Here is a 14,813-nt window from a genome sequence, read left to right as displayed (position 1 = left end):
ATAATCAGTCCTTCGCAGCTTGTCTATGGTACTTGTCTCATTCCATCATGCCAGATGTAATAAGATGGTAGATGTACTCAATTTTCTCTGTCCAACTCTACATTTTTCCATAGTGAAGGTTGCACAAAGATTAAGAAAATTGAAGATTCTTGTCTAAAGGCTGGCATGTGCACTTCATGCTCATCCTCTCAAGGATGACCCTTTGATAAAGGAGAAGATTTAAAACAAGTACCCTATCTCTCATTCCGGGAAGAACTTTCAAAGATGCTGCCCTTACATGGAAGAAAGGGTCAAGCATTGATCTAAGCTCGTCTAAACATTCATCAGTAGAATAGCTCCGGATAGAAGAATTCAAAGTTCAACATTACTTCTTTCGAGAGATTTTCAAATACCACTTTTATCATTTCAAAATATATTAAATGAAATGTGGTATCAATCTTCCATTTTGTTCATGTATATTGAGCTTTATGGTTTATATCTATATATACATGTTCTTTTGGTTGCCATGGATGTGTTCTAGTACTTCATTGGTTACATTCTCTTGACCATGTGTTTATTAGACTGTACTCATTTCATCTGGTATCCTAAAAGTCTAATAACCATCCATTCTTATTCAAAATGAAATCTTCATTTGAATGGAGCAACTCAAAATGGTTAAAGGTGATTAATTGAATCAAGGGCCTATGTGCTTGAACTCTAACATTTATATTAGATGCACATAGTCCGGGGGAGCTTTCACTTTCATATGAGAATCTCTAGGGGCAAGCAACAAATGAACTCCAAAAGTTATATCAAAGTTCAGAGCATATCCATGCTCTGGAAGAGTCTTGTCTGCTCACTGTCTAGAGAACCCCTTCTTGAAGCAACTTGTGAACCTAAATGGTTGTGTCATAGATCTGAGCATATCCTTGCTTAGGTAAATACTTACATGATCAAAAGTAGCTAATGGAGCCCAAGTGTTCAAATCATTCACCTTTTCCATCACAGTATCCTATCATGCTCTATCACGTAGGTTTCACCTAGGGCCAATGACAAAGACATAGGGGGAGAGCTAAATAGTTATATGCTCATGTTTATATAGATCATTGTGATGTGCTCACATGATTTACCGCCCCCATAGTTGTACTAAACTTGAAAATCTTTTACAACAAAATATAAAAAAGGCTTATCATGCATTTTATTTTATTTTCTATTTTGATAAGCATCATATGAGCTGGAATGTCATGTCATATACCATATATATAGCTTATATAAGCTATCATTCATCTTGACACCCCACTTGCACTTGCACTTTCACTTTTATATCCCTACCTTTTTGTTATTGCAAAAGGGGGAGATTTTTTAGAATTGATTAGGAAGTCCAATTGTATATGCACCATATGATTTACATTATCATGTTACACTTGTGCATATAGTGAGGGGGGGCATGACTTCATTATTTATAGTATTTAATGCTTATTCATCTATTTGTTTAATATCTCCAGCCTCTCTAATCAATTTGTTTGCCATCATAAAAGAGGGGAGAATGTAAGCCCAAGGATTTCCATGGGTTAATCATTCACCTTACCTTCTTGTTTTGATGCTAGCAAACCAAATTGATTGACATTTAGGGACTAATGTGTTGGTTTGAGGTGTTGTGTTGTATACAAGATTTTCATATCATAATCGCCATTACAAAACTCTTCTCAACACATGACCTGTGTAGTAAGGATCAAAGGAACCAAGAGCTTTCACCTACAGTGAAGGCATCCTCATTTGACGATGTTCAAGTAAAGAAGCTCTACATGAAGATTCCACATGCTCCTAGCAAGTGTTAAGAAAGAGCTTGGAGTTGAACATGCCATGGTGACACCTCATCTACCTCAACATGCATTGAAGATTGAAGGACAAGTCACAAGAGTCAAGACAAGGTCAAGATGTTCACCCAAGTAGAAGGAGTCCAAGAAAGTGCAAAAGGAGCCGACATACTCCAAGAAGACTCATGGTATTCATTTTTAGAATGTATTTGGAGTTCTCTTGATTTTATGTTTAAGCACTTTCAAAAGGTTTTCAAATGGTTTTTATACTTAACATTTTACATCTTTGAAAACCATCAACACACCCAAAAATGTGTTTGAAAACTTATGACTTAAGCCCAAAGACCATGGCCTAAAAGCCCCTAAGCTTTAAAGTAAAAAAATAGAATTTTAACTAGGGTCGGTCGACTGAGGGTCTCCCAGGCGACCGCAGCAAGCTGGCTGGAATTCCAGCACTTGCGAAAAAATAGCGGGCCGGTCGACCAGGTCAAGCTGGGCGACGGCGGAATGGGTTCTGTTCAAACAGAACCATTCTGTCATGGGTTTGGGCGGGCGACTGCCGTGGGTCGGTCGACCGCAGATAGGTTTTTGAGCCGAATTTTCGAGCGGACAAGTTGACCTCGCCGGACGACTGCAATGGGGTCAGTCGACCGCGATGGTAAGAAATTTGAAAATAAAAATGGCCGCCTGATAGGGGCGGGCTACCGCGATGGCTCAATCGACCGTCGCGGTCGAGCAAACTAGCCGTTGGGGCGTTGTCTGCTTGACTTTTTCAAGCCAGTTATTTACAGTTTTACCCCAAATGGTCATCTTTTCAAATACATTATATATACATGATGAAAACTTATCTCTACAAGCTTTTGAACATTTTGAGAAAGATCAAATCCCATTTCTCTATGAGCTTCAACATTTTATTTCAAAAGCTAAAAACCTCTTTGATCTTTCATTTCTACATCTTATCCAGAAGCACTCCATAGGGTTTTACATTTTGTATTTTCTTGGAGTGATTGTGAGCTTTTAAAGATGTAATCTGCCTATCAAGAGGCATGAGAGTTTTTATTTTCTTTGTTCTTCATTGAGGGTCTTCTCTTCGGCCCGGTAAGAATTGTGAAGAAAAGGGTCTTCTCTTCGGCCCGTTAAGAAAGGTGAAGACGAGGGTCTCCTCTTCGACCCGTTAAGACAGGTGAAGACGGCATATGAGGGTGTGTCCCCTCGCCGAAGGCTTCGTGCAGATGGGCTTCACTTTGGCCCTTGAGAATGGAAAAGCTTGGTCATGTAATGGCTCATTAATCCGGCCTTGAAGGAGGATCGAGATAGTGGAACTCACGCAAGGACGTGAAGAGTGGAGTAGGTCTTGTAATAGACCGAACCACTATAAATCTTGTGTTCATTGTCTCCTTCTCTCTTCCCAAATCTTGTGTTGAAAATCCGATGTAGGGGGGTCCCAAGTTATACTAGATTGGCAACACAATGAGGAGGGAGAATATGGTTGTTTTAAGAAATAGAATCTACCAATTTAAAACCTTTAAACCGATTTTAAGTTTAAGAGATCAAGAATCAATATTCAAGCATACAAGTTAAATCTAATGGTGCAATGCAAATAAAAGAGCAAAGAGATAAAAAGAGTGCACCCGAGATTTAAAGTGGTTCGGTCCTCAAATCCGAGGCCTACTCCACTCCACCAACCAAACCCGTTGATGGCTTCACTATTTGATCTTCTTAACCTTGGCGAAGATCGAATGCCAATTACAATAGCTTTAACTTTGGTGGCTATCCTCACCCCAATAGCTTTAACCTCGGTGGCTATCCTCACCATGGAAAATGGGCTACGCTTCTCCGAATACTCGCCCGAATACAACACTCGAAGGTTGAAAGAAAGAAACTAAAAATCCCTTACAAGGGTTACAAAATGGATGTACAAATTTGAGCCTATGATCCAAATCCTAAAGATGGTGATGAGAGGCACAATTGACGTTTGATTCACTCTTGGATATTCAAATGAAGTTTTAGAGTGTTAGGATTAATTTTTTGTATGTTTAGAACACCCATATTTATAGGAAAAACAAAATATGACCGTTCAGTGGCATTACGGTAATTCCAGCAAAATTCCAAACGGCTCTTTTTCAGACCGTTGGAGTGTTCTCGGAGTTCCGAGAAAAATCTCGGAGTTCCGAGGAAAAATCTCGGAGTTCCGAGAAGCCACACAGAAGTTGGAAAAAGTCTACTGGACCATTTCTCGGAGTTCCGAGAATAATTCTCGGAGTTCCGAGAATTCTCGGAGTTCCGAGAAAAACTCTCGGAGTTCCGAGAAGCCTATGCAGAGCAGATTTTCAATTCTGTTTTGGGCTTCCAGTTCTCAACCAAGATGGGATTGCTATGAGGGTTCCAAGGTGTTGGAACTCCACAAATACAATCACTTGTTTATTTAGGGTGTGTGAGATTACCTTAATTATGCCTCTAAAAACCTAATCTAGGTTTGGATCAATTACATTCTAAAAGACAAAAAATGGTCTTCAATATGAATTTCTTCATGTCTACAAGTCTTCATGACTTCTTGCTTGATGACTTTGGCCTTCCAATTAGTGGTCCAATGTGGGCTTCTTGGCCTTCAATCCAAGCATCCTTGATCTTACTTTATCATGATCTACAACTTAGATAATCAAACACATTAGTGATAAATGATCACTTGTGTATTGGAATCATCAAAACAAGATGGGAATGCCAAGGTAAAAACCATTGGGCTTACAATCTCCCCCTTTTTTATGATGACAAGCACAAGAGATTTACAAATCAAAGCATATACTCTTTTCACATTTTTCTTACTCTAGAGACTTTTCTCTAGATTCTTCTCCCCCTTTGTCATCAACAAAAAGAAGGGGTAAGAAAAACAAAGGGTTTAAAATTTACAATTTTAAAGCTCCCCCTTTTTCAAAGAAAAATTTAATTTTAACTCCCCCTAGTTAAAATAATTTTATAAGACAAGAGGGGTTATCAAAAAACCATACAAATGAAATATATTCAATTTTAAGTTCAAAAACCCCTAATCTACACAATATGAATAACATCATATGGGGGTTTTGGGAACCCAAGATTTCTTGGTCCCACATCTAGCCCTACTCTTGGATGCACATTGGAATTGGTAATGACCATTCATTCCACAAAAATGGCATCTAACAAGAGGGTTAGATACACTAGTCCTATCATGATAAGCATGTTGAGGTCTAAGACTAGTTTTACTTAGGATTATGTCAATAATTTTATTTCCATTTAAAAATCCATGTAAACATAATCTAAGTCTCTCATTTTCATTATGAAGATGGGATGTTTGAACTAAAAGTTCATTTCTTTCATCTTCATAAGAATTGGAGGAGCTTGCCATATTTTGAAGTTTTAAAAGTTGGCAAGTTTTCTCATCCAAACTACCCTTAAGGGTATCAATCTCAAGTTTATGATTTGCAAGATTCACTTGTTCTTGAGATATGGAAGAAGATAAATCTTTTTTCAAAAAATCAAGTTCTTTTTCTAATTTTGAAATGGATTTTTTAAGAACCTTGTTTTTGGAAATTTGGGTATGCAAGGTTTCACATAATTCATCATAAGGTATGCTATCACTTTTACTACTAGATGAAGAATATGAGGGGTTAGAGTTTACCTCAACTTCATGGGTGAATGTCATGAAGCAAAGATCATCTTTTTTATTTTCTTCCCCTTCACTTGAGCTTTTGCCCGATGTGCTTAACGCATCCCAACCGGCGGCAAGAGCCTTATGCTTCTTCCAATCCTTCTTACCCTTGTACTTAGAGGAAGTTGATTTTAGAAGTGGACAATCCGGTCTTTTGTGTCCAATCTTCTTGCAATTGAAGCATCTTAAGGCTCCATCAACATCACTTTCTTCTTTCTTTTTCTTATCTTTCTTATGCTTCTTTCTCCACAAGCTCTTGAATCTTCGTAAAGCTTCTTCTTCGTCACTATCCGCTTCACTTGATGAGTCTTCCTTGGAAGCCTTGAGTGCTAGGGATCTAAACTCCCTCTCCTTCTCCTTTGGCTTCTTTTCCTCTTGTCGACTAGTAAGGAGCATCTCATGGGTGATGAGAGATCCTACAAGCTCCTCTATGGTTAGCGTCTTGAGATTTTTTGACTCTTGAATCGCGGTCACCTTTGGATCCCAATGGGGAAGAAGAGACCTAAGTAACTTACTCACAAGCTCATCGTTAGGATAAGATTTACCAAGATTAGCTAGTTCGTTAGAAATAATAGAAAAACGAGTATACATTTCCGAAATACTCTCGTTTGGACTCATTCTAAATATTTCATACTTGCTCTTTAACAAGTTTATTTTGGAATCCTTGACTTGTGATGTTCCCTCATGGGTAGTCGCAAGGGTATCCCAAATAGTCTTGGCGGAATCAAAAAGAGCAACTCTATTAAACTCCTCGGTAGCTAAGGCACAAAACAAGGAATTTATTGCTTTGTAGTTCAAATTAGCTTGCCTTTTCTCTACCACATTCCATTCTTCAAATGGTTTGGAAGGTACATTGTATCCATTTTCAACAATGTACCAAAGTTCCACATCTATCGAAAGAAGATAGATGCGCATCCTTGTTTTCCAATGTCCATAGTTTGACCCATTGAAGAAAGGAGGTCTAGTTGTGGAATGGCCTTCCGGAAGTCCGGTTCCAATTTGGTGTGCCATTTCACAATTAGAAGTTGCCAAATAAAATCTTCCCTAGTTAGATTTTGAAATAACTTTTACAAAAATTTTAAAATCTTTTAAGAGCCAAGGCTCTGATACCAAGTGAAAATCCGATGTAGGGGGGTCCCAAGTTATACTAGATTGGCAACACAATGAGGAGGGAGAATATGGTTGTTTTAAGAAATAGAATCTACCAATTTAAAACCTTTAAACCGATTTTAAGTTTAAGAGATCAAGAATCAATATTCAAGCATACAAGTTAAATCTAATGGTGCAATGCAAATAAAAGAGCAAAGAGATAGAAAGAGTGCACCCGAGATTTAAAGTGGTCCGGTCCTCAAATCCGAGGCCTACTCCACTCCACCAACCAAACCCGTTGATGGCTTCACTATTTGATCTTCTTAACCTTGGCGAAGATCGAATGCCAATTACAATAGCTTTAACTTTGGTGGCTATCCTCACCCCAATAGCTTTAACCTCGGTGGCTATCCTCACCACGGAGAATGGGCTACGCTTCTCCGAATACTCGCCCGAATACAACACTCGAAGGTTGAAAGAAAGAAACTAAAAATCCCTTACAAGGGTTACAAAATGGATGTACAAATTTGAGCCTATGATCCAAATCCTAAAGATGGTGATGAGAGGCACAATTGACGTTTGATTCACTCTTGGATACTCAAATGAAGTTTTAGAGTATTAGGATTAATTTTTTGTATGTTTAGAACACCCATATTTATAGGAAAAACAAAATATGACCGTTCAGTGGCATTACGGTAATTCCAGCAAAATTCCAAACGGCTCTTTTTCAGACCGTTGGAGTGTTCTCGGAGTTCCGAGAAGCCACACAGAAGTTGGAAAAAGTTTACTGGACCATTTCTCGGAGTTCCGAGAATAATTCTCGGAGTTCCGAGAATTCTCGGAGTTCCAAGAAAAACTCTCGGAGTTCCGAGAAGCCTATGCAGAGCAGATTTTCAATTCTGTTTTGGGCTTCCAGTTCTCAACCAAGATGGGATTGCTATGAGGGTTCCAAGGTGTTGGAACTCCACAAATACAATCACTTGTTTATTTAGGGTGTGTGAGATTACCTTAATTATGCCTCTAAAAACCTAATCTAGGTTTGGATCAATTACATTCTAAAAGACAAAAAATGGTCTTCAATATGAATTTCTTCATGTCTACAAGTCTTCATGACTTCTTGCTTGATGACTTTGGCCTTCCAATTAGTGGTCCAATGTGGGCTTCTTGGCCTTCAATCCAAGCATCCTTGATCTTACTTTATCATGATCTACAACTTAGACAATCAAACACATTAGTGATAAATGATCACTTGTGTATTGGAATCATCAAAACAAGATGGGAATGCCAAGGTAAAAACCATTGGGCTTACATGTGTTCATTGTCTCCTTCTCTCTTCCCTTCCTTCTCTTGCACGTGTGGTGATTGGTAATCTCTAACCTAACTTATATTTGTGCTTTTGATTGAACAAGGGTTAGTGAATGCACTTGATTGAAATGTTTAAACCCTAATTACATTATAATATCTTTTTGAACAAAGGTTAGTAAATGTGCGTGATTAGAATGTCAAAACCCTAGATTTTATTAATATGATTAGTTAAACAGGGTTAGACTAATTAATACTTAATTAGTGGATTAACTCTTAATCTTCCCTTAATTAAGCCTAAAATTTCTAGTTGATCAATTCACCCCCCTCTTTGGTTGTCACACTTGTATTTCAGTATTGCCTCAAGGAGACAAACTTGAAGAGAGTGGAGTGGGCCTTATTTTAAGACCGAACCATTATAAATCTTGTGTTCAATAATCTTCTTTATTTTTGTGCACTCTTCTTTGTCCTTACTCTCTTTATTTGTGCACTTATTATTGGGATTATGTCCCTCTTGATTGGTTTGCATGTTGAACACATCTTGTTATTGGCCTACTAACTAACTAGTGATAAAGAGCTTATTGTTGTTAATAAATCTAGCTTGTTTACGTAACATTCGAAAACATTTGTAAAAGTTTTTAAAGGGCAAAATTTTCTAAGACAACCAATTCACTCCCCTCTTAGTTGCCCAATTGGGAATTTCAAAAGCAAATAGCAAATAATCACCAATGATTGAACCTCAACTCAACGCTTGAGGAGACATCAAGCCTTGGGTTCAATGAGTTCAAGAATGTCATATGGAGTGATTACAAGTACTACATTATTATAAAATATGTCATCCCAAGGGAAAGTGCTTGGTACATGTAGTGTGTTAAGGAGGAGGCTGGGCGTATGAGTTCTTGATTAGATTATAATATATTTGTGTTAGAGTATTATAGTTATATGGCTAGTCGTGATGGGCCTACCTTTATGAGTGTGGAAGTGGTACCACTTCCTTTGAGACCTTGTTAGTCTCTATGACACTCATGAAACCAAGACAAAGACACAAGGCAAATACACATGTTAACTTCTAGAATTCACCAGTGGAGATAAAATCTTATGTGTGAAAGATATCCGGTTGCTCATATACACTAGTTCAAAGACATGTTTGTTATGCTATTCTGGTTAGCTTTAATATATTCTCACTAAGTGAAGGTTGAAATCGAGAGATACATTCATTTATGTATAAGAATTCCAAGTCTGATGTGTTAATTAACTTTTTTTCTTTGTTTTGAAAAATGGTGGTAGAATGTTATAGAATTTGAAAATAAAGTACTTTTGGAAAAAGTTTTTATAAGAGGTGAAAAGTGCATGTGAGTACTAAAAGTTTAGTCCCATAGTGAAAAGTGAGAAGAGTGAAGAGGGGTTAATAAGTTCCCCCCAACTTTTCCCTCTTTTTTTAAAATTCAAATGTTTTGCAAATGTTGGGGCCATGAGGATGGTGTAACGCACCGTCTGTGCACGCGCATGCGACATTGGCAGTGGGGCAGTAGGGTACTAGTGCCATTTGTTGGTTTGCTTTGAACTTTAAGCTTCGTGCGTATGTATCGTTGAGTGGAGTGTGAACGATCAAATCCCAATCGGGGGTGATTTGGACAACAGGTTGGCAATTGGTCCCAATCCAACAATCCAATGATTGTTGCGGGGTGACTAGGGTTTTACAGTAGCCAACATTCGCGTTCAGAGTCGATCTTGATGGTTGAGTCACGATCGGGGATGATCTAACAGTCAGATTTCAATCCGATCTAATTAGGTGTCCTGTAAAGGTGCAATTCAAATAGAAAATGAGACAGGTCTATAAAATGACCATAAGCTCACCATTTCAAGAATCACATGAATTTATAAACTGGGACATCCAAATTTAGAATTTCCAAAAGCATTTCTTTATTATCTTGAAGCCTTCAATGATTGTTTTGCCGCCTTTTTGTCATTTTCTCTCTAGTGTACTGTTATTCTGCCAAAAGAGACACTAGCATCTCACATACATGATAAACCCAAAGGGGGTTTGGGTTTGTTGTCGTTTGTGCAATACGTCAACAAACATAGGTTGATTTCACCGGGCTTCAATGCATCTTCGAAGCAAGTTCGTGGTTGCCCTATGCACATCAATTTTACAATTGATGGCGGCAAAATCATATTAAAGAGTGACATCTGTAACGCTCCTAGAAGCATCTCCTTTCCTTTTTCTCACTAGTTCATCTTCCCCATCTCCACCATCTTATTTCCAACATTAGAATCAAATTATGGAGATGCAAAGAATCAAAGTTGCAATCACACATGAACAGCTAATGAAGAATAAAAACAAGGAATTGGGCAAGCAAAGCCAACTAAAGTTTTATCTTAAAAGACTTTTATTTCCCCACATATGTAGGTGGCTAAATTGAAATAAAATCCGGAGGATACAATCCCAAACTGCCGTTCTTGGGCTGCACCCCACGTTCAATGGCTAACCAGTGTGCCCACACCTGGAACGGAAAGGAACAAGGAGACAAATTTGGAATCATAGAAAAATTTAAGTAATTAATTTAGAAACCCAACCCTCTTTTTAAACTTAAAAACATGAAAGTACCGATAACCCATTCACAAAAGTGTCTTTCGAGTAAACAAGATACCCTTTCAAAGTACAAGTGTCTTTCAAATGGGAATACCATTTCACAATGACTCAATTTTATATTTTTAAAGAAAATATTTCGGTAATATCCAGGGTTTCCTTCAACCCTGTTTGAGTCCAATAATCAATTTTGGACTCAAAATCAGTTCTCAAAATCCAAAACAGATGGACCATATACTTTTTCCCATCCTATGGTAGACTCTTCTTGAGATGGCTTGGATCGTCCAACTTGAGCATGTTTTAGCTAATGGATTGTCTAATATGAGAGCCACCAAATGGTTAGTCAAGATGTTTTAATGGAGCCCATTTCTGCAGAATTTCCCAATTGACGGTTCCGATTGATCTAGACCATCTCCTACTAGGCCCCACCTTTGATTGCTCATCCATAAATTGGTATTGACATCCACAAAATTTGGGCATTGTTCATTAAGTCTGTTTGTCGTGTTAACTTATAGGGACTAATCTGGCTAATTTTAATGGGTCTATACCGGCTTCCAAATTCAAATTAAAGTCTGCCTTAACTTTTGCAGTTCCATGATTTTGTAATTCTTGGAAAAAGTGTTTCAGCTTTCTTCTGTTAGACTCTGCATTATGTTTGAACTTTGAAGTCCTAGAAGTGCTTTTACTGTTTGGAAGATTTTCTAAATTCATTAAAAGTAGCCTTTTGTTTTTATTATATCTGAACTTTATTTATCTATATACGAAAAAGAAACTTGAAATTTTGTAAAGCTGATTCAAGAAGCTTTTTCTATTGGTATGGTTCTTGAATTGTGCAAATTGTTCTTTTTTGTCGTTTTCTTTTAATTGATCTTGACGTTCCCAAAGCTTTTATTTGTTTATTTATTTATTTATTTTTCTGATTTTGAGCACAATATCTTTGCATTGGAGATTTGTTTTTCAACTTTTGGTAGGTTTTGGTTTTTTGTGGTGGGTGGAGTTTTTAATGCTTCTTTTACTGTTCAGAGATATGTAAATATATGAAAATATTCTAAGATCTTTGGATTTGTATATCAATTTTTGTAGGGCCATTATTTTCTATTTCTCTTGGTACCCACACAGTTTGACTATTAACAGTAGATTGTTTCTTCTTTCTTTCTTTTTTTTTCAAAAAAATCAAATCACCAAATCACTAAAACCCTGTTTTGATTGCAAGAAAAACATTTCTGACTGAATTTCTTTTCTTGGAATTTTTTTATTCTTTCCATCATTTAGAGGGAAATATATGATTATACTTGATTTGGTGGGTTATTATCATAAATTGAAAGTACTTATAAGTAAAACTTACATAGAATTGATTCAATTTATAATTTTAAAAAAGTAGGAACATTAATAAATATTTACCCTTTCCTACTTTTCCAAAAAAATCGTGCAATCCTGTTTGGTATCTGTCGGCTGTGGACTGAAACAGAGCAATTACTCTGTTTGAATTCCAGGAATTTTCCGGAAAGTTTGGAAAGGAAAAATATTTCTAAATTTTTCTACTTTTTACACAGGGAAAAAGATAACTTGAACCAAACCCATTCAATTTTTTTCTTAGAGGGACCTTCAATTTATGATACTTTCCCTATATACTAACAGCAATCATATCATTTCTAACTAAATCGTGGAAAGAAAAAATTTCTATCAAAAATATTTTTTCTGACAATCCAAACAGGTAGGGAAACAAAATTTTCTTATAGGATATGAAGTTCCTGATCTCTAGTTTCTAAGATCAGTTGAATTTTCTTACCCAAGATTTAGATTAATTAAATTGGTTATTTCCGCTTTCAAGTACTGTCATTATATCATCTCAAGCTAAAGGAATTGAAGATTTACTGAAAATTGAGTTGATGTTTTGTACTTTTTTTTCATCCACATGAATTCTTCTGTGAAAAGTATGTCTCATAAAATTTTAAGATGTACTTTAATTTCAAATTTTACCATAAAATGAACTCTGCTTCTTTATATTGAATTGAGATAATATATATTTATTGCTTCTTTTGATATGGACAGCATGACCAGATCCCTGTCAGTTTTTCCATCAGAGGCCTTTGAAGAACATTTAAAACTGAACTTTAAACATTCTTCCTGCTTTCTGAATCCAAGCTCATTAAATAAAAAACTTTGTTTCTTATCCACTCTTAAGTTCAGGATGAACAAAACAAAAGCCAAGAATTTCAGCCCCTCTTCAAGGAAAAAGAGAAATATTATCTATTTTATTTCAAGAACTTGATAAAATTACATCATTTCAGTGATTGAAAATCAAAGGATTGTGCAGTTTTGAAGCTAAAAGACCTCAAAACATTGACGAGAAATGGTTTCTCCTCTCCATTGAGAACTTGATGAATTTTCATGCTTTCCTAATGGGAAATCCACGAAAACAGTTGGTTTTCTTGGGCGAGAATTCAGCGCTGTCATCAAGAAAAAATAAGAGTACTAGAGGAAATTTTGAGCCCTGATAATATAACATATTTATATAGGAGGGATCGTACAATTACTTTATTTTTTCGTGGCCGAATATTCGGTGAAATCAAACCAAATTTGCTCGAAAACCTTGATGATAACATCATGATAGATGTCCGAATTCAGTGACAGATAGCATGCCAATAGCTCTTCCAAGTCCTTCGACGCCCGAATATTGTTCTCCACAATCATTTCTACCATAGAATCTCTGAAATCTCTCTGTGGATCAAATGATGACTTTACAATAGCAAAACTTTCTGTTACATTTTTCCTCTGCGTTCTCGAAGCCGTTACAGACATACTCTTCCTGTTGTAAGCCTGAATCTTCCTGCTCGCTAGTCGTGGAGAATTCCCACGTATTCTCAATCCCTGAGAACAATTTGAAGTAGATTTTCTTGCAGGACTCTTCTCTTCTTTAAAATTCTTGATTACCCCCTCCTTGTTAACTTTGACAGACAGAGACCCATGAGTATTTTTCTCTTCTAACTTAGCAGAACTTCTGAATTTTGTGGCTTCTGTTTGTTTCAATTTCGCGGGCTTTGTCAAAATGGGACGCAGCTCGAGGTCCGAAATGGATTCTATGCCTTCAAATTTATCGAATTTTTGAGAATAATTCTTCGTGTTATCGACATCGATAATTATATCGGTGGCAGAAGATCTGACTGTACAATTGCAAGAACTAGACCAAGAAGAAATGGCGTCGAACTGATCAGAAATGGGATCTGAGGGAATGTTTTTGAGAAGGGAATTGATGGCCAGCGAGGGCTCGCCGGAGTTTGGGAACTCCGGTGGGGAATCGGACTTCCAGACGGAGTCGAAAGTGGCACGGCAGCTGCAGCCTGCTGAGACAGAGGAGGTGACTAATTTTGAAGAGGATTTGTGGCTTTTTCTTTTGGGTTTTTTTTTGGGATTTTTTGGTGGGTCTGGGAAATGGGTGTCTGAGGCTTTGAAGTTTATGGGGGAATTGTAGAATTGATCTCTGTTGAGGTCTGTGGTGAAGTAAGAGTTTGTTTGGAGGGAAAGATGTGGGTCTTTTTTGGGTGGGGATTGTGGGTGTGTTGCATTTTGAGGGTGCTTTTTCTTCATAGGGTGGGAGGTTTGGTTTCTTGACTTGTTCATGTCTCTGAGCTTGTAGAACCAGGCATTTGGCATCATGTCAGATAATCTAAATCTGTAATTACCCATGAACAGAAATCTCTCTATGCTTCCTGAGAAGAAAATTCTCTCTTGAGAATCTATCTAAAAGGAAAACCTCTCTATTTCTTTGTTGAATGTGAGTGAGGTTCAAGATAAATAGAGGGGGGGTAGAGAGAGAGTTTGAAAGGGAAAGGGTTCATGGATGTTTGTTTTTCAGCTGAGAGGGGACCCACCAAATAGAAAAGTTGGGGTGGAATCAAACTGACCCGTATGAGCATTTTCTCCCCTGCTTAAAATCATTATAAGATCTTTAGCTTTCAATTAGAAAAGTATAATATGAGGAGAAGAGTGCCATCATTGCCAATACCAATTTTTCTTTTTCAATTTTTCTTTTTCAATTGTCTGTTAATAGCTGTTTGGGAATTGTTTTGGTCTTTAACAGCTACATCAAAGTGTTGATAAAGGGATGATTACTATTTTAAAATAATTAAAACATGAATGGGAAAGAGAAATGATATTTCCACCACCTCTTCCAACATTCCCTCCCCTTTTGTCAAAAGGTCAAACAAAGGGGAGTAGAAATCCATTTTAAGGAAAAGACAAGCAAAAGAGGGTGGAGTGGTGGAAAATGATGTGTAAATATCACTTCTCAGATTTTATGCTATTTAAGTTTAAGAAGATGGTTACCACATTTCTTTTGGTAGATGCACCCCTC

General features: G+C 37.1%; 1 protein-coding gene across 1 annotated transcript; it reads right to left on the bottom strand.

The window, feature by feature from the left end:
* Positions 1 to 12,685: 12,685 nt before the first annotated feature.
* Positions 12,686 to 14,244, bottom strand: LOC143856258 (transcription repressor OFP4-like). The gene has a single exon (XM_077366424.1). The coding sequence runs from the start codon at positions 14,144 to 14,146 to the stop codon at positions 12,998 to 13,000; it is 1,149 nt and encodes a 382-aa protein (XP_077222539.1). The 5' UTR covers positions 14,147 to 14,244; the 3' UTR covers positions 12,686 to 12,997.
* Positions 14,245 to 14,813: the final 569 nt, after the last annotated feature.

Source organism: Tasmannia lanceolata, unplaced genomic scaffold, assembly GCF_043159265.1.
Source record: "Tasmannia lanceolata isolate RefF3 unplaced genomic scaffold, GAP_Taslan_0.1 ptg000023l, whole genome shotgun sequence".
Taxonomy (NCBI): Eukaryota; Viridiplantae; Streptophyta; class Magnoliopsida; order Canellales; family Winteraceae; genus Tasmannia; species Tasmannia lanceolata.
This window is presented reverse-complemented; position numbering and strand designations above follow the sequence as displayed.